This window comes from Pollicipes pollicipes, unplaced genomic scaffold (assembly GCF_011947565.3).
Source record: "Pollicipes pollicipes isolate AB1234 unplaced genomic scaffold, Ppol_2.1 Scaffold_3447;HRSCAF=4054_pilon_pilon_pilon, whole genome shotgun sequence".
NCBI lineage: Eukaryota > Metazoa > Arthropoda > Thecostraca > Pollicipedomorpha > Pollicipedidae > Pollicipes > Pollicipes pollicipes.
In genome coordinates this window covers 5,031,538-5,049,334 of record NW_023596297.1, presented here as the reverse complement: position 1 = coordinate 5,049,334, position 17,797 = coordinate 5,031,538, and the positions used below count along the sequence as shown (strand labels likewise).

Here is a 17,797-nt window from a genome sequence, read left to right as displayed (position 1 = left end):
CATAGGAATTTCAATGGGGTAGTTGTCCAGCTGCAATCCTTGCATGATATGTTGACTCATGGCCCGGAACACAGCACAAAACATGTCCTCCAAACGGCCTGCTCGGATCGTCAAAACGCATCCAGAATCATCGTTACCCCGGTCCTGTGCGCCAGCTGGCAGCTAGCGATCGCAGTCCAATGACAAATACCTCCCGCTCACCGATACTAGTTGTTTTCGGAAATGTGTGGGCAATGAGTACGCAAATACATTGGAGTAGATTTGCGTTCTGAGTGTCAGAAATCCTAGTCTGAATACTGAGCCCCAGTCCAGTGAAAGGGCGGTCAGAAGAGCGATCACTCCCTCATACAACGGACGGACGGGCCCGCGAGCTGACGGAGCCGGCACAAAACGAGCCAACCTCAGCTCGGTATTCCGTCTCCCTTGGCAAGTATCACGCGCCAACGACGGCGGGTCGTCCGGACGTTGGTCGGATCACCGCTGGCCGTCCGCAGTGAGGTAGCCGTCTCCATCCAAGCAGTGTTTGGGCTCATCGGCCGCGGGCTGCTATGCCACCCCCACCCCAATGGAGGAGACGACCGCAGTGACTGAGCGGCTGCCTCTCGGGCCTAGGACGCTGCCGGGGGGCGAGGGGTTCTTCCTCGCACCGTCGCGACAACGCCTGATAATCCGCCCAATCTCCCTGAACATGTCCGTCTCGTGCGCCTCTAGCGTACACCGAAAATAACGCAAGCATGGCCCGCTGCAGACGCCAGCGGCGGGCTAGCTTGGCTCTCCACAGAGGTGGGTCCCAGCCTGAGCGGCCGCCTCGAGAGCTACGGCAACGGCCAGGGCAGCCCGGTGAAGTCAACCGGGCCACCCAGGCCGGCGTCCGCCTCCAGCAGCGACATGATGACGGCCATCGCCGCCTCGTCCTCCTGCGAGTCTGCGCCAGCCGGGCTGCGCGCCGCCGCTGCCGTCGGCGCCGGTGAAGACGCCAGCCCCTTGCGGGCGGGTGGAGGAGGCGGCGGCGGAAGCGGGGGAGGCGGCGGCGGTGGTGGTGGCGGCGGGAGCGGCGGCGGTGGCGGCGGGGGTGGCGCGTCGCGGCCATAGCAGGGCGGTTGGCCGGCTGGCGGCGCCTCGACCGTTGAGTCCTGCATCACTTGCGTCAGCAGCTGATGACTATCGAGCAGCACGTCCTCCTGTGGACGCACCGAAGCTCAGCGGACCCAGGCGCTGGGCAAAGAACAAATTGAGGTCCCGGTTGCAACAACAGAGGGACAATAAAACGCGAAAGTGACGGGCGGGCGAACGTAAAATACGCCGTTAAAAATGCATGTGGAGAAACAGATGGACGAATGTCGCTGAGCATTTCTCAATCAATGCACGCACTCGGTTGGCACAGGACAGGACGTGTCGAACATTGGACAGCCTGTGTTTCCGAGACATGGCCGGGAGTAGTCCCAGTAAGCGCCATGCCTTCACAGCCCAACAGGCGGCGGCGCCATCAGGTGGCGGCCCGTCGACGCCTCGCGCCGTGCCAGCTCACGTTATCGGACAGAGCCGAGCCGGAGTTGGAGTTCTCCCGAATGGTGTCAAACAGGGCCTCGACGTTGGAGGCCGGGCTGGCGGAGGCTAGCAACGGCAACGGACGCCGACTGCAGTCCAGCATCTGGCAGACGGCCAGTCGTCGTCGGTCAGCGGGCAGGCCGACGGCGCGCGGCCCTAGAGCCCAGCGCAACGGACGGCCACACATGGGCCGGATCGGACGGCCCACCCGCCCAGCCGGTCCGACTACAGCAAGTCCCACTTGACAGGATGACAGAACAGGTGACACCAGCCGATGCTTCCACTCGGTCAGACCTCCACGACATTGTGGCTGAACCGTTATGGCGCAACGGAAGTTGGCATGCATGGTCAGCGTGTGGAAAGTCATACCGGGCTTTCCACTCTCATTCACGCCGTGAAACGGAAATGTATATCGCCGTTTCGTCCAAAGCACGAGTATTACACAATGCTAGAAAGCCTTTAGCCAAAATCACTCTACTCCAGAGTTACAGACAACCAAGGCTGATTAAAACCAAAAAAAATATTGAGAAATGCTTGGAGATGAAAGCTGTGAATACTTGAAAATGGAAATGCACAATACAGCAAATAAGGACCAAACGCGAAGCATACCGGACTGCACGAGAAGGAACGAACTAGAATCCGGCATCCAGCTAAAACATATAGCCCGCCTGATGGGGGGGGGGGAGGGGGGAGGGGGAACAGTGTAGCAGAGGTCGAATCATCACAGCCCACCTCATCTGCTATGCGGCGGCCGATCTTGCTGGCACTGATGCTGTCGAATTTACCGGCAGGTTCCACCGATCCAGGGCCACCTACGGCACGTTACGCGAGTCCAGCGAGAAACACACATCAAACATAGGCGGACCAGCTCGGGTCATCCTTGGCCTTAATGCCAGTCATTATTGCAAAAGGGCGGAAGCAGACTGCCTCGAAATGTAACATGTGCAGGAGGCACATATTTTGGAAGCTGTGTGGCAAGCAAGTGACTAGGCGACAGTTGAACGACGCACGGTTCGAAATCGGCAGATCTTCAATCAATGAACAGCTATTATGAACTGCCGCGATGAATCACATAATAAGCCGTTCACGTTTCGAAAAAACTTCAAACATTCGCATCTACACAAGAACCAAACTACCATCCCCTACATAGATCGTGTGCTCTCACATTTCCCCAGCCAATGGCATCCCCTAAGCCCAGGCTCAACGGATCATGCCTCGGTCCAGACGGCGTCTCGGATGCTGCGCATGTGACGGCACCCCGAGACCGTCTCAGATCGAGCTCGCCCCGTGCCCTGCAGAGCCGCCCACGGCCACCTGGTGCCGTCCGTCGGGGGTGGGGCGCATCCGCCGTCCGCACCTGGATCGGAGCAGCGGTCGTCCGGACGCAGAGGAGAGAAGGCCGACAGGGCGTCGTTGGGGCCGGCGTCGGGCAGGCAGTATAACCCCGAGAAGCGCAGAGGGCTGGGGGAGCACGGCCCGGTGACAGCTCCGCGCGGCGGCCACGGGGGGGGGGGGGGGGGTCTACACACAGGTGCGGACTTGGCCGAAGCAGTGTGAGGCGCCTTTCCGCCTCCACTCGGGGGAAATGGCGGCGGATCAGAACAGGAAGACGCAAACGAAGCGTCAGGGAGCGGGCGCAGAGCACCAGGTTGTGTGGGCTGTGTGGACCGGAACGTACAGCCATGGGTGGCGGGCGGTGCAGACACAAGAGACGTCGGCACTCGTGAGACCGTTCGGCCCGGCTGGTGGAGGGACACGCAGCTTCAGTGGGTCAATTCAGTGGGTCAGCTTCAGTGCGCGCTGCCGTCCCAACTGCTGGCGACCACTGCGCAGGGCGGTCCCTGGTGTTGTGTGGTCAACAGGCACGGGCCGCTCTGCTACATGTTCCCCGAACGTTGTACCCATCTCTGAGACCGCCTACATGCCGTCGATGGTTGCTGCGCTCAAATTCGTGGCCGGGACGGAAACAGCTGACGCTCTGTGTCCGTACTCAACTTGTTGTCACTGATGCATCTCAGGTGCCGAGTCGCCAGATTCCAAAAGTACGACACGAGACAAATCGCGGAAACTAAAAATGTACGGAACAGCACGGCCACAGGTGAAAGCCAAATGGTGGCCTCTGGTTCAAGCAGACATTCCAGTTTTTCACATTTCGTTCACTTTGGTTTTCATTTTTCATTCAACATTTCACTCACCTGGAGTTTATGATTTGGTTGGATGCTGATATGTATTCGAGTTCCTTCGTCCAAGGATTTTTGAACGCTTTCCATTTGGTCCGCACCGTGACGAAAGAGTTATTCTTGACACGAAATTTGTACACCTGCAACCAATGAAACAACATGACAGGAGTCCGTGGCGATTCTTGCCACGTACAACAAAACGGGGTTGCCACGACGCTTCAAACCTTGCGAAATGTGATCCTGCAAGGCTACCGACCCTCTCCAGAGACAGGAGGATGTCAGTGTTCATTTTCATCCGTAAGATCCCGGTATCATGTGACGCGCTATGATTTGACCAGGAAGGCAGCGCACACATAAATTCGATGTGGCAAGCCCTTGTCAAATGTCATTTGTCAGCTGGCATAATTTGATATCAAAATGTCGTTTCTTATTTGTTGTCTTCTAGTTTACAGTACGCTATGTTAGCCGGCCTTCTGTCAAAATGTTTCAAAAGCTACACGACTGCGATACCATTACCAGGCGGAACGGAAACATCAATTGTTATCTGCCGTGATCTAGGAGAGCCAGAGTCACTGCCGTAAACGTGCGATTGCACAATATGATTATTCTCACTCCCATGATTTAGCGCAGCGGTGATTCAGGACCATTATACGCAGTAAGACGCCTTGTCCTGGCGTGTAATCAGCAACATGGTGACAAATACGAGTTTGAAAAGACGTGAAGACAACAAAGCCTACACAACTGGGGTGACAGTTCCTTGAGACCCGTACAATTGGGTCTGACCAATCCGCTGGAATGTTATCTTTCATGAACGGGACGCCGGCAAGGGACGAAGAGATGCAGAATCCAAGCGGAACATTTGGCAATTGTACCAATTTACGTTTTTGTTGACTGTAACCAAAACACTCAGAAAAACGTATTTCGGAAGGCTTTTAAAGAGCGAACCAGTCAGCACGCATCTGTAGCACCATGGCCTCTCGGCGTGCGCCAGAACCGATGGCATTTGGGACCCATTTGAAAATAAGCGGCAATCCGTGTTCCGCTCGAAAGCACGACCGCTTGGACGGGACAGGTCGTTCAGGTTGAAGAAGTCAACATTGTTCCTGTCAGCCCGCTGCCGGCCCACGGCCCGGTCACACAGACGGAGGCCACACAGATGGAAACTCCCCAGCCCGCCACCGGCCTACGACCCGGCCACACAGATGGAAATATACCAGCCCACAGCCCACGCGCATGTCTTCAGGAGAAACAAGACTCCCGTCAGCGCAACACAAGCAACCACGTCAGACAACGCTAGTGCTCGCTCGCCACCGACGGCGAACGAGCCTCGCCGCTCGCCGTTCTAACCCGCCCTGACGACGGCCGCAATAAGGCCCCGCGCCGGCGCACCTCTAATTGGCCGGTATGCTGGCGACGCGCGGCGGCCGCGCTCGCGCCGCAGGTGGCCGTTATCCCACCTGGGTCTCGCCGGCAGACGAGCGCAGGCAGTGGCGGTGGGTGTCGGCGATGCCCGCGATGTCGTCCGGGTGACACAGCTCGTAGATACTGGTGCCGATCAGCTCGTGCGGCAGGTAGCCCAGGGCCAGCGTCACCCTGTGGAGGGGGTCACAGTATGCTACTGCTCCTAGCGGTCGACCGTGTAACGGACAAATACCAGGCCGAATATGTGAAATAGCACGACGCTTTACACCATGATGACGACCCCTGAACTACAACCAGTTAACAGCTGGGCTAACCCGGATAGTTCATGTGATCACAAACCCGACTGCATCGGCGGGAAGAGAGCTAAGCGGCATGACTGCAAAAGGTCACAGACCTTTCTCAGCCATCTACCAGATACACATGCGCATCCGTTTCAACCACCACCACAGGTCTCAACGACACCAGCCGTGCCAACCACACCGCCGCTTAATGATTTCCCGAAGCCAGCAGCAGCTGTTAGGACCAGTGACGTCTCCGTCTCCGACAGCGGTCAGCGTCGAAGGAGCAGTGAAACATGACACACTGTACGGCACTCGCAGTCAGGGGTGCCATGGCCGGCCAATGACCTCGCTCCGGTTCGCCGACCGCCCGACATTCTCGGTGGCGGCGTGCTCACCTCTGGTCAGCGTAGAGGAACTTGCCGTCGTTGGCGTGGCGCGAGAAGAACTCGAGTGGCCGCGAGCTGCCGGCATCGAGCGGGCCGGCCACCATGTTGGAGTAGAGTCGGCCAATGGCCACCTGAGGCGACCGGGCCAACGCAGCGGCGTCAGCACGTGACCACCCGGCCGACACAGCCGTGTCAGCACGTGACCACCCGAACAGCACGGCGGCGTCAGCACGTGACCACCCGGCCGACGCAGCCGTGTCAGCACGTGACCACCCAGTCAGCACGGCGGTGTCAGCACGTGACCACCCGGCCGACGCAGCCGTGTCAGCACGTGACCACCCGGTCAGCACGGCGGCGTCAGCACGTGACCACCCGGCCGACGCAGCCGTGTCAGCACGTGACCACCCAATCAGCACGGCGGCGTCAGCACGTGACCACCCGGCCGACGCAGCCGTGTCAGCACGCGACCACCCGGTCGGCACGGCGGCGACAGCACGTGACCACCCGGCCGACACAGCCGTGTCAGCACGTGACCACCCGGTCGGCACGGCGGCGACAGCATGTGACCACCCGGCCGACGCCCTTCATCTGATGCTGCTGAACCAGTCACTCGCAGTGACATTTAGAGAGCGGGCAACACACGGCCGTCATGGCTGCGCCTAGTGCAACATTTCTACTTTATAATTTGATGGCATGCCACTGTCAAAAAAGCCTCGCCTCGAAGCATTTGCGAAATGACTGAAGGCCAAAGTCTAGCCCTAACTTAAAAATTGCAGACGGGGCGTTAACCAAACGGCCCACACACCAGACAGGAGAGATTGCAGCCGTCCTCGTCGGGCTCCTTGCCCACGTCGCCGGAGGATGGCACCCAGGCCTTCAGGTAGCCGACGCAGTGGACAATCTTGAACCGCTTGTCTGCCGGCAAGGGTCAGCAGCGGTGACATATGTGCCGTGGCAGGTCGCGTCACGAGCCGGACGCCAGCCGAGTGAGGGGCTGGCAACACAGGCTGACGGCCAGCACACCACGAAGCGCTCCTCGGATCGACACTGCGATGCGAAGCGAGGCAGTGTCTCCGCTTCATTTTCAGCGGTGATATTGGGCGGGTGGGCCAAGGATCGGCTAGATCACTACACAGAAAGTGCATGGTACAAAAACCAAACATGACAGGATTCCGCATGGTGCCGTCTCGCTACTGGCTCTCGCACTGCTTAAAAAAATTGCTGCAGAGACTCCACTTTTGCTATACCAATCGCAAGCCTGGTTGTCGAAAAAAATGTTGTCAATCCCGACAGGGCAGGCGCAAGGTGATAAACAAGACGTGCTGAATGTGCACATAAGCTCCTTTTGTCGCACTGAAAATCCATCCGAACACCTTAACCTCACGCGGTGTCATGCGCTTCTACAGCACGGTGTCAGCGCGGACCTCCGCGCAACGTCAGCCGCCGCGGCGAGGCGCGGCGCGGCACGACGCGGCGCGGGGGACCCACCTCCGGCGGCGGAGAAACGCCGCCGGCGACGCTGGCCGGGCGGCGCGTCACCGTCCTCGGCGCCGCCCCCGCCGCCGCACTTCATGCGACAGAAGAAGGAGCGCATCGAGCCCGGACACAGGCTGTTGGCGTCGCTCGGCAGGCTCGTCGGGATTGGCAGCATGGCTGTCGGCGCCCACAGTGGCCCTCGTCAGCGCCTCCAGGGGCGGGCGGGGTGCCGCGCCGCCAGCGGCAGCTCGGCGGGCAGGGCGGAGCGACGTGCGCGACGGCAGGTGCGGCATCAAGTCGGCAGTCTACACAAGTGGAGCATGTAAGACACATCGCCAGCATTCCCAGCTGAGCCTCGGTATCACTTGAACTGGTAAATGGGGTATGGAAGAAGACTTGAACCCAAAGACACCCAAATAATTTTAGAATGAGAGGAATATTTAGGACCAAGTTGCCATTAACAATCTGATAATGAGCTTCTGATGTCGACCACGCCCAGCCAGCCCCGCCGTGATCGCCACGGGGCGGCTCCTCAGTACTGACTTTTCGAGTCGATGATCTGGCTGCGTGCCGCGAGGTTGGAGGTGGCTAGCTGCTCCTTCACCTTGGAGATGTCGCGAGGATGCAGAATGTCGAACAGGCTCTGACCAATGAGGTCGTCCTGGGGCGGAACACAGAAGCTGAGGTGGCTACACCGGCCTGGCTTGGCGGAGCGTCGCCAAGCAACACGCGCGAACATCGCCGCCGACACACCATCACGATCAGGCTGAGGAAGACCATGGGGGTGATGACGGTAATGATGATGCTGATCCTGAAGATGCTCGCCATGAGCGCATGGATTTCATCGTGAGCGCAAAATTGTGTTGCATCTTCCGATGCTGACAACGAACAATGCTAGGCCCAGACATCAAGGAATTAATTTACCTGCCACCTATAAATCAATAAAGTCGCCCGCACTAACCAGCACACAATTAAAGGAACGCGGCTTCCAGTAAATATCTGTCTACAGCCGTGCACATAATGCGGGGGGGGGGGGGAACCGTCGCGAGCAAACGTGATCCGAGTCCACCACAGCGTACTATCAATAGGAGAGCCCGGTATGAACCGACCGCAAGAACGGCTTGCCCGACCAGTGGCCTCACCTGGGAGAAGTCAAGCACATTCTCCACCGACTTGGACACATAGAGAACGCGGCCTCGGTCACAGCCTATGACAAAGACAAAGCCGTCGGCGGCCTGGAACAGAGTGAGCGATGTCTGCACAGCTCTCGAAGCACGACCGATACGGGCGACGACCTCCAGACAGCAGGATGCAATCCCAGCGAGGCACACTGGTGATGATGTCCCCACAGGCTGAGAGCTACGGCCAAGGAACATTCATACGCGCAGATGGGGAGGACGTCACTTATAACGGCACAGCACATGAGCCATCACAGGTGAAGATGTCAGTATTGGCTCACTGCGCGGCGCAACATACACACAAAATTAAGCTTTCATAGCAAAACCACTCCAAAAAGTTCGAAAATTTTAATAACCCACAAACTGAACATTGCGACTCTGGAGCTCCTGAGCGGTGCTCGCGACTCCCAACAAGAGCCGCTAGGTGCGCAGGTGTCTCGAAACCACCGTCCCAGAGGTGCTGCCATGTTATGCCGTTCAATGCTGCACGCTGACCCCCTTCCCCCCTCCAGCAGGAGCGGCACGGCCGCGCGGCCTGTCGCCGCCTCGATGGCCGCCCCCCACGGATGTCACCTGCAGGATGAGCCTCTTCATGTCCTGGTCGGTGACGAAGGCCGGCTTGAACTTGCCCTCGATGGCCGATGGCGTGGAGCTGCGCAGCATCTTCATGTGCTGCACCGTCATGCGCAGCACCGTCAGCTTGTCCAGCTTGCGCGACTGGCACATGGGGATGAGCTGCGACAGCTCAGAGATGTAGCAGTTCATCTTGTCGCGCCGCCGCTTCTCAATCTCGCTGTGGTTTTGCCTGCGGGCCGGTGGAGATGCTGTCGGAGGCGGGTTCGAGACGGGCCGGCGCCGCTGCACGGGGCCGCTGACTCCACCCCCGGCGTGGGGAAATGGTTATGACGTCGTGTGCTACAGCCACGTGCGGATCAAATACACAGGCTACCTTATAATTATACGAGCAATTCGAAAGGGAACCTGCATTTTGAGACGATGGGAGCGTGGCGAGAAAATGTCCTCATATCTCTGGCTTTAAAAAACAGCTCGGAAGGCACGTTTACCTTCAAGCTGGGTCAGCGGATGCGGGACTGGGGAGGGAGGAGTGGGCAAACGAAGGAGAGGGAGCAGTCACTTCATCCTTTCAAAATGCAGCATCAACGCTATGCCACTGTAACACAAAAATTACGCAGCAAAAAAATAAAACTGTTGTCTTGCCGCCCCCTCCCCACCCTCTCTATCTCTCTTCGGGTGACACTGAAGCCCTTAGTACAAATAGGTCTGAAAAAGAAGGTCATGCGAGACTGCTTAGAAAAGTTGTAATGTGCAAAGCCCTCTAAATGGAGCGTCCTACAGTAGAAAATTCCAACACTGTTTATGTTATCCCACTAAATGTTGTCCCATTTAACACCAGTCATTATGGTGTTTCCCTTTGTGTCCCACATTTGTATGGAGTTTTCGAAAGAAATCGTCATCTTGAAGATTATTCAGTGCAGTTAAAAGCTCTGCCCTTCTTCAGACCTAAACTCCTCTAGTTTCTAAGCTACACGCCCGCGAAGATGTGAAGACTATTTTAATGTCATCATCCCTGACGCTACACTAATGTCATTCAAATTCTGTCGTTCCAGTTTCCATGCGACGATCAAGGCCACGAAAAATGTAATTGTCCACTCATTTATATGTGGCGTTCGTGAGCACGATTTTCAGATTTAAAAGCCCTCAATTGCTTTCAATCAATGCAGTGCGAGGTACGACGACGCAATCAAAACAATGACACAGTGTGGAGCATATTTACTAACCAGAGAAGCTGTGCTATCAAGAGCAGCCCTTTCTACTTAAACGTATACCAATAGTTATGAGTGAGCTTGGTTCACCAAATCTGATGCTTGTTACAACGCCTTCAAATGTAGAACATTCTCTTTAACGTGCCAACACGCGATCTCGCCCATGCGGCTGACGGAGAATGCCGAGATCTTCTTTCAGACTTTGGCCGACAATGCTCAGCTCAACAGTAGAGCGTCGGACTCTCATGCTGAAGTCTCAGTTCGAATCGCCACGAATCCAGAAAAAAACATTCTGGTTGACGCGTACATGACTGAAATTGAACATCATCCAGTCCTTTTCGGGAATCCCATAACACCTAATGACAGCCGCAGATTGAAGTGTTTCACATTTGTATGTCGTTTTGAGCTGAAATAGTCATCTTGAATGTCACTCGATGCAGTTCAAAGCCATATTCTTCTCCATACCTTTCATCATATCTGATGCTTGCTTCAGTATCTTCAAATGTGGAATTTTCTCTTTAACACGCGCGGGGGGGGGGGTCAAATTGACCGCCCGGAGGTTTTTCCAGAATGGTTTGCGAACGGCGCGGCGTAGCGACGCTCAATTTCATACAGCCGTAGACAATTGAAAATGAATCGTCTGGCATCGAAAATTAAGATGCACCTTGTAAGGTCGCTGACACATGACAGGTCAACGTCAGGCCATGGTTTCAGCGAAGGCAACTTCTAGGGAATCGTTCAGTCTGATCCAACAATGGAGTGCTAGGCAAGGCTATACATCTCTGAGATACTTTCTTAGGTCACAACAATTAAATGAACAAATTACATTGGCCTAGGGTAAGGTATGAAGATCAGACCTAGGTCAAAACCGACCTGTTTTGTTTCTCTTGGGCTTGCTGTGTGGGGTAGTTTTTGGTGCTCATTTCGAATTTATTGATAACAGAAACCGCATTATATACCTTCCATGGACTTCTCAAAGGTCAGAATAGGTTCTTGACCTAGAATGACCCAAGTCAACATTGTGTTTTTAGGAACATGTTGCCTAGCGTAATCTTTGTTGCTTGTTAAAATGCAAAACTCTGAGCAATCTTGCATAATTTTGGTCACCATGGCCTTCAAAAGGTCAAGCAAGGTCAGACCTTAAATGAGCATACCTTTTGTTTAGAACAGTTACCTAGGCTTAACGGGCGTTTTAGGGACCAACCTGGTATTTTGCCTCGTTTGACCTTATTTGACCCGAAGGTCATGATCTAGGAACCTTAAACTTTGACTTAGGTGATTTTACATACAGGTCAACACACCCCGTGAATTTGGAGCTTCTAGCTCTCTTAGTTTCCGAGATCTCAGGGGGGGGGGCAACTTGACCCCCCACCCGAGCGAAGGGTATCCAGCCGGCCACCCGGGCTCGTGTTAAGAGACCAAGACATTTCGTGCGTACCAAAACAACAGACGATGGCGGTAGTGGGAACAGTTACTTCATCCTAAACTGATCACTCCTCTGGCATTATGCCATGTGGTTGGTGCACTTTTAATTGACCATAGTTTAAGTTACTTTATCGGCGAACTTAACAACCACCGAAGAACACTCGAATCACTGATAGGGCCGACCCGGTGTGTATTCAAGTAGAGGGTGTTATGTCTCAGCATATTTAAGATTGCTCAAGGCATACAACTTGACTGAGGGATCCTTCCCGCCTTGACAGCGAATTGAAGAACGATTCGTCGCCGGATGGGAGATACAGCCCAGGTTTTGCGATGCGAATGCAATCACGCAAACGGTATAACAATTGTTCCCTTTGATCTAATCCAACGCAGTAATAAGGTTGGCTTCCAAGGACCAGGTTCTCCCAATGCTTCGTCACTGTCCTCTACGCTTGAGTTCTCGTTCTCATCTCTAGCCCTGCTTGTTGCACGCAACTATGCCATCTCCTGCAGCCAATTTTTATGCGCCCCAAAGACAAACGCTCGCTTCAGTGGTGGTCACCATTACGCTTTCTTCCCCGCATATGGCGTATTAACGACAGACCCCACAGCGACCCAGCAACAGTATTCACTCTCGCCAGGAGAACAAATAAATTCCCCTCAACCTGTATAAGCGTCTCAGGCGTCGTTGTGGGATATATCATCAACATTCCCCCAGCCAATCCATTATTGCAAGTATTGCCGTGTCCTGTTGCTGCGACATGTCGCAGTGTGCCATTGCCGGCCACTGTCGGTTCACTCTCTCGTCGACGAGCCGGTCCGCCTCGCTCTTAGAGCCACCGTTTGTGTAGTGTATGGAAACGGCCATCCCACACTGCAACAGCAGCCTCCCAATTCAGCACGACCTTCAAACGGTTATGCCCACTATTCTTGTCACGGCTTTCCTATTTCTTGAAATTCGAATGGTTTTGTGGGCTGCTCTTGTCATTTTTGGCCATGCATCAGAGAAGCTGGCGGATACGGGTCTTGCCCTTTTTCCGCACTGAGCACTAGTCAGGGAATTTCAGAATGGTTGACACGTGCCGCTTTATTCGCATCGCGATGCGGGCTATTTCCCGATCTAGGATCTACCTCCAAAATATTTCCCCATACAGGATCGCAGAACTGTATCTGCGAGCCTCTCCGATTGATGGTGACACAAAAGACCGCTCTTTGACTGGGAAGCTGGCTTCCACTGTGAGGGGCGGTGCAGTCCAACATACCACGCAAGAGACGCACTCGAAGTTGACTCTACGGATTTAAACCGGCCATGTGGTCGCGGAAAACGATCCATTCGCCCCTCTCCCCTCGCCCGTTATGCATCGGGCCTGAGGGCGTCGGGCAGACTGACGCCCGCCGGAACCCGACCTCGCGCCTGAGCCAGTCACGCGATCGTGCCCGGACCGTGATCCTCTGGTGTGGCCGTCCCCCCCCCCCCTCCCCCGGCTGAAAAAAACAAAAACAATAAACGGGACTCTAGCCACTCGACAGATCGCCTTGCGCGTACCGGCATCGTCCTGGTGTTACCATGCGGTTTGGACGCTGCAAACGTTAGATTATGAGATAAAGAAATCGTCAAATGCTCTTGAACTAGTCTGATGGTTTAGAGCCAGGATCGGGCAGCGCCTTGCACAGCGCTTTCAGTAGTCGGTGCCTCGCACCTACGCGGATAAATTTAGGTGTGACGACTCTAAAAATTCATCGCTCGCCCAGAGTTCCACACAATCATGTTTGTATCACGCGGGATCGATTGGTGGGGTGCCCCGAACATTTTAAAAAGTTGTATTTTGAGGACCACCCCAAAAGACACAGCATGCGACTGAGTATAACGAGCATGTCTGACGGTTTGACTTCAACATCACCAAATCATCACTACATATCCAACCACAGGCCCCAACAATGGTGCCTCTGATTGAGAAATGGCCAACTAATCAAAGTTCTTCACGAAACGTTCGCTTGCCAGCTTAACAGTATCGCTCTACCTCTGGGCCGTGCTATAAAAACCCACGACAAAAATACGGTTGAAATCCCCAACCTGTGGCAATAAAATCTAACTGTGAATGCATCTTAACATGGTAAAAGGAAAGTTGTTGTGGCCTTAGTGATTCTGTCCTGGCAATGGCTCATTTGGGTCTTGATATAGTGTGATGGGCCAATGTAAGAATTGTTAATATTGTTTCACCTGACATGACACCACAAGTTATGTGCCAATGTCCACTAGTGTCGGTCTGATGGAGGCTTCCAAGAGGGATGTGATGAGCTCGTGTTTCATTGAGTCTGTTGGAAGCAGAATAATCAAACAGGAACATCAAGCAAGTGAGAAATAAGCACAATGAACACACTAGCCACTTCGTGAACTAAAATTCAGTGAGAAAAAGCAAGATGGTGGTCATCAGTGTATACAGGACTGTATGCACAGGTGAATATGGAAATACGTATACAAAATCACAACAGATACCCACTTTTTAGTGCTACTGCCGCCGGAGTCCGACGAAAACTTGGAATATTTGCCACTTCCGATGGAGATGGTGTCATCATCATCTTCGCTCTCCCTAAAAACAATGTATAGGCTTACAAGACATCAAATATCAGGAAATACTGTGAGCAGATGCCTTAGCCATCAAGACAAAATGCAACTGAGTAAATGCAGACCAGTTGTGCAATCATGTTCATAAATGTGGTTTCACACCCATTGGAAGGGTAGATTACTTGCTCCAAAAATGTATCTGCTTGGTCTGTGTGCAGTGTCTCACAGGTCTGCAAGCCCTGGACTTACTCAGGCTCCATCCTGTTTTGCCTCCACAGACCAGAAAAAGAGAATAATCAAAGTTCACACATGGTTGTTGAATGTGATGTTGAAAGCAATGTTTTCTATTTAACCAAGCACTGGCCACATATTTTCACCTGTTACAAAGATGTTCCACTTCAAATTTGCGTTTCTGGCCTGATCTGTCTGAGGCAGCTGACCCATGTTCGCTCATTGCCACTGGAAAACAAATGTTAATTCACACATTGTATATTAGTTGTCTACATGTCACGCTTCAAACAGAATTACTTAATTTGGATGGAATGGCCAAAAAACAAATTTGAGCTGAAATGTTCCTCAAAGATGCCATGAACAGCAGCTTAACTGTTATCACTCACTGGTTACAGCCTCAAAACCAATCCAACACAATACCTCAACAGCCATTGACCATGTCAAAGCAAAAGGGGCAACCATGGCCAGCCAAGACACCTGTGAAACCTGACACCTGCCACAACTGGCCTGCTTAAGGTGTCCCATGCCATCAAGACAACCAAAAACACAACTGAGAGCAATATCCCACCAGAGCTTTTGTGCATAGGTTCAAAACTCTATCCAAGCAAGTGTGCTTACATTCTAAAGCAGGGATCAATCAAGATAATGTAATTTATCTCTCATAACTTAGCATTCAGTTCAAGAGCTTATGTTTTATCCTCCACCACTCACCATCTTTCCTACCCTCCAACAAACCATGCATCCCCCCCCCCCCCCCTCCCTATAACAGCAAGTTGAGCAGCATGTAAGTTTTAGCTAGCAGCCCATGTTCCTTATCATGGATGATTTTACCAAATGTGTGCAAGGCATGGCAGCCTGACAGCCTTCACCATGCATTGCCAGTGCAGAATTCAAGAAGCTGATACCCTGGGTGCCAGGTCATGGGTATTTTGGTATCACTGATGACAGTTTTCTAGATGGTTGAACAAATTAATAAGCCCCCTTACATTCAATTTCATGCAGTCCTATCTGAACTACATGGCTACAGAAGTAAATGCTTGGTTATACTACCAGATATGATTATGTCAGAACTAAGATGCTAGTAGGCACTCTGTCATCATGACACCACTGATTATTTTATTAAAATCCTGGCACCTTATTCTTCCTTACTGATATCAAATGGTATAACAATACAAGCCTTTCTAACTAACCCTAGTACCAATCAGAGCAGCTCAACCCCCATGCCTGAGCAGGAAGCATGCATGTCAAAGTTCACACAGATCCAACAGGGAACTGGCAGGGCTGACAGTAACTCTATATACCAAAAACAGGGTGCCTACACAAGATCAATGGCCTGAACCTCAAGCTTGTACATGCCAAACTACCCAGGCCAGGCTAATTTCAGGTCAATTTTATACCATTTTTCATGAAAAATGTTTTCAAAGTATTTTTGTATGACATAAACTTTACATCACAATTCCTTGGAACCTTTGACTTCATGCTCAAGAATTGGTGCTGACCAAGTACCAAACTTGTTGATCAAATTTAAGATGCATGTGCTCAAGCTGTTGCTGAGATCATGTGTAACCTAACTTTTTGCAGTCTGGGCAGACACTTATCATGGAGGTTGGATTAGGGCAGGGAGCAGCTGTCACAAAAATAATTGCTGGGAAGAGCAATACCTATACAGATCTGATCCCCCAGGCAATAGCTTTGAGAGAAAAATCTAAAAACTCAGCATATTCTGATTCAAAATTGTCTCCCTTTGTGCCATGAATTGATACCTTTCTCAAAATTATTGCTGCAGTTATCTGCTCATCAGTTCCCCTATGCTGGGCAGGGACATCCTAAAAACACCTCTTTGCTATCTCAAACAAATGAACAGGAACCTTTGTCAGTAGGCCACACTCTATGCCAGATAGTAGGCCAGGATTCCTTTTTTAGGTCGCCACAGATGTTAACAGCAATCAAGGAAAATTGTCAAAAGGTGAGATCGAATCAAGAAACCTCTGGTCACCTGCCGTCAACACGAACCAACTTCAACTTCATGTGCCCTTCTAGCTACGCATGTAAATAGGTGAGAGACTACCTAATCACTTGAATGCACGCAGTCAAACAATTAAGTCAAGTTTCACTGCTCCGTTGGCCCGATAACGAATTAAGATTCTGCGATTTCACCTAATTGTAAAGCTATGCAAACACGCCGCCCAAGTCGAAGCGGGATCGGGGTCGATACCGATCAAGGGTACCAGTATGGAAGGTACTCTCAAGGTTGGCTCAGCTGGCTCAGTATGACGATATTGCGTCATAGATATCCTTTGCACGAAATAAGCGCCGCACCGAAGCAAATTCGTCGCTTGGGACATCATTTAAAAGGATTGGAATAAACAGTTTAAAGTAAATATACTGTTTTTATTGGCTACATTTAAAAAGGGGGACCTCGTGAAGATTGCCTGCCTGCCCTGCCTGCCTGCCTGCCTGCCTGCCTGCGCCTGCCTGCGCCTGCCTGCCTGCCTGCCTGCCTGCCTGCCTGCCTGCCTGCCTGCCTGCGCCTGCCTGCCTGCCTGCCTGCTGCCTGCCTGCCTGCCTGCCTGCCTGCCTGCCTGCCTGCCTGCCTGCCTTGCCTGCCTGCCTGCTCCTGCCTGCCTGCCTGCCTGCCTGCCTGCCTGCCTGCCTGCCTGCCTGCCTGCCTGCCTGCCTGCTGCCTGCCTGCCTGCCTGCCTGCCTGCCTGCCTGCTGCCTGCCTGCCTGCCTGCCTGCCTGCCTGCCTGCCTGCTGCTGCCTGCTGCCTGCCTGCCTGCCTGCCTGCCTGCCTGCCTGCCTGCCTGCCTGCTGCTGCCTGCCTGCCTGCCTGCCTGCCTGCCTGCCTGCCTGCCTGCCTGCCTGCCTGCCTGCCCTGCCTGCCTGTGCCTGCCTGCCTGCCTGCCTGCCTGCCGCCTGCTGCCTCCTGCCTGCCTGCCTGCCTGCCTGCCTGCCTGCCTGCCTGCCTGCCTGCCTGCCTGCCTGCCTGCCTGCCTGCCTGTGCCTGCCTGCCTGCCTGCCTGCCTGCCTGCTGCCTGCCTGCCTGCCTGCCTGCCTGCTGCCTGCCTGCCTGCTGCCTGCTGCTGCCTGGCTGCCTGCCTGCCTGCCTGCCTGCCTGCCTGCCTGCCTGCCTGGCTGCCTGCCTGCCTGCCTGCCTGCCTGCCTGCCTGCCTGCCTGCCTGCCTGCCTGCCTGCCTGCCTGCCTGCCTGCCTGCCTGCCTGCCTGCCCTGTGCCTGCCTGCCTGCCTGCCTGCCTGCCTGCTGCCTGCCTGCCTGCCTGCCTGCCTGCCTGCCTGCCTGCCTGCCTGCCTGCCTGCCTGCCT

General features: G+C 53.9%; 1 protein-coding gene across 4 annotated transcripts; it reads right to left on the bottom strand.

Moving 5' to 3' along the window:
• Positions 1 to 16: 16 nt before the first annotated feature.
• On the bottom strand, positions 17 to 16,675 carry cyc (basic helix-loop-helix ARNT-like protein cyc). Of its 4 annotated transcripts, none has more exons than XM_037214026.1 (15): positions 16,632 to 16,675; positions 14,621 to 14,702; positions 14,179 to 14,268; positions 9,045 to 9,276; positions 8,436 to 8,528; positions 7,837 to 7,954; positions 7,306 to 7,470; positions 6,623 to 6,732; positions 5,827 to 5,948; positions 5,186 to 5,321; positions 3,744 to 3,868; positions 2,906 to 3,009; positions 2,281 to 2,360; positions 1,529 to 1,651; positions 17 to 1,181 (listed from the first exon to the last, which is right to left on the bottom strand). In XM_037214026.1, exons 2-15 carry the CDS (start codon positions 14,695 to 14,697, stop codon positions 816 to 818), a joined length of 1,941 nt encoding a protein of 646 aa, XP_037069921.1. In that variant the 5' UTR covers positions 14,698 to 14,702; positions 16,632 to 16,675; the 3' UTR covers positions 17 to 815. The 4 variants fall into 4 exon arrangements, with proteins under 4 accessions (XP_037069921.1, XP_037069919.1, XP_037069918.1 ...); XM_037214024.1 differs by having other exon boundaries at positions 16,461 to 16,669; XM_037214023.1 differs by having other exon boundaries at positions 16,471 to 16,669.
• Between the last annotated feature and the right edge of the window lie 1,122 nt (positions 16,676 to 17,797).

Bases quoted from the DNA above. Each gene is read 5' to 3' on its own strand.
- cyc (XM_037214026.1), bottom strand. From the start codon at position 14,697: ATGAGCGAACATGGGTCAGCTGCCTCAGACAGATCAGGCCAGAAACGC. The intron at 3,869-5,185 runs GTGGGATAACGG...CATTGGTTGCAG, and splicing joins CGTCTGCCGGCGAGACCCAG to GTGTACAAATTTCGTGTCAA. The intron at 3,010-3,743 runs GTGAGTGAAATG...GTGCTCCCCCAG, and splicing joins AACCAAATCATAAACTCCAG to CCCTCTGCGCTTCTCGGGGT.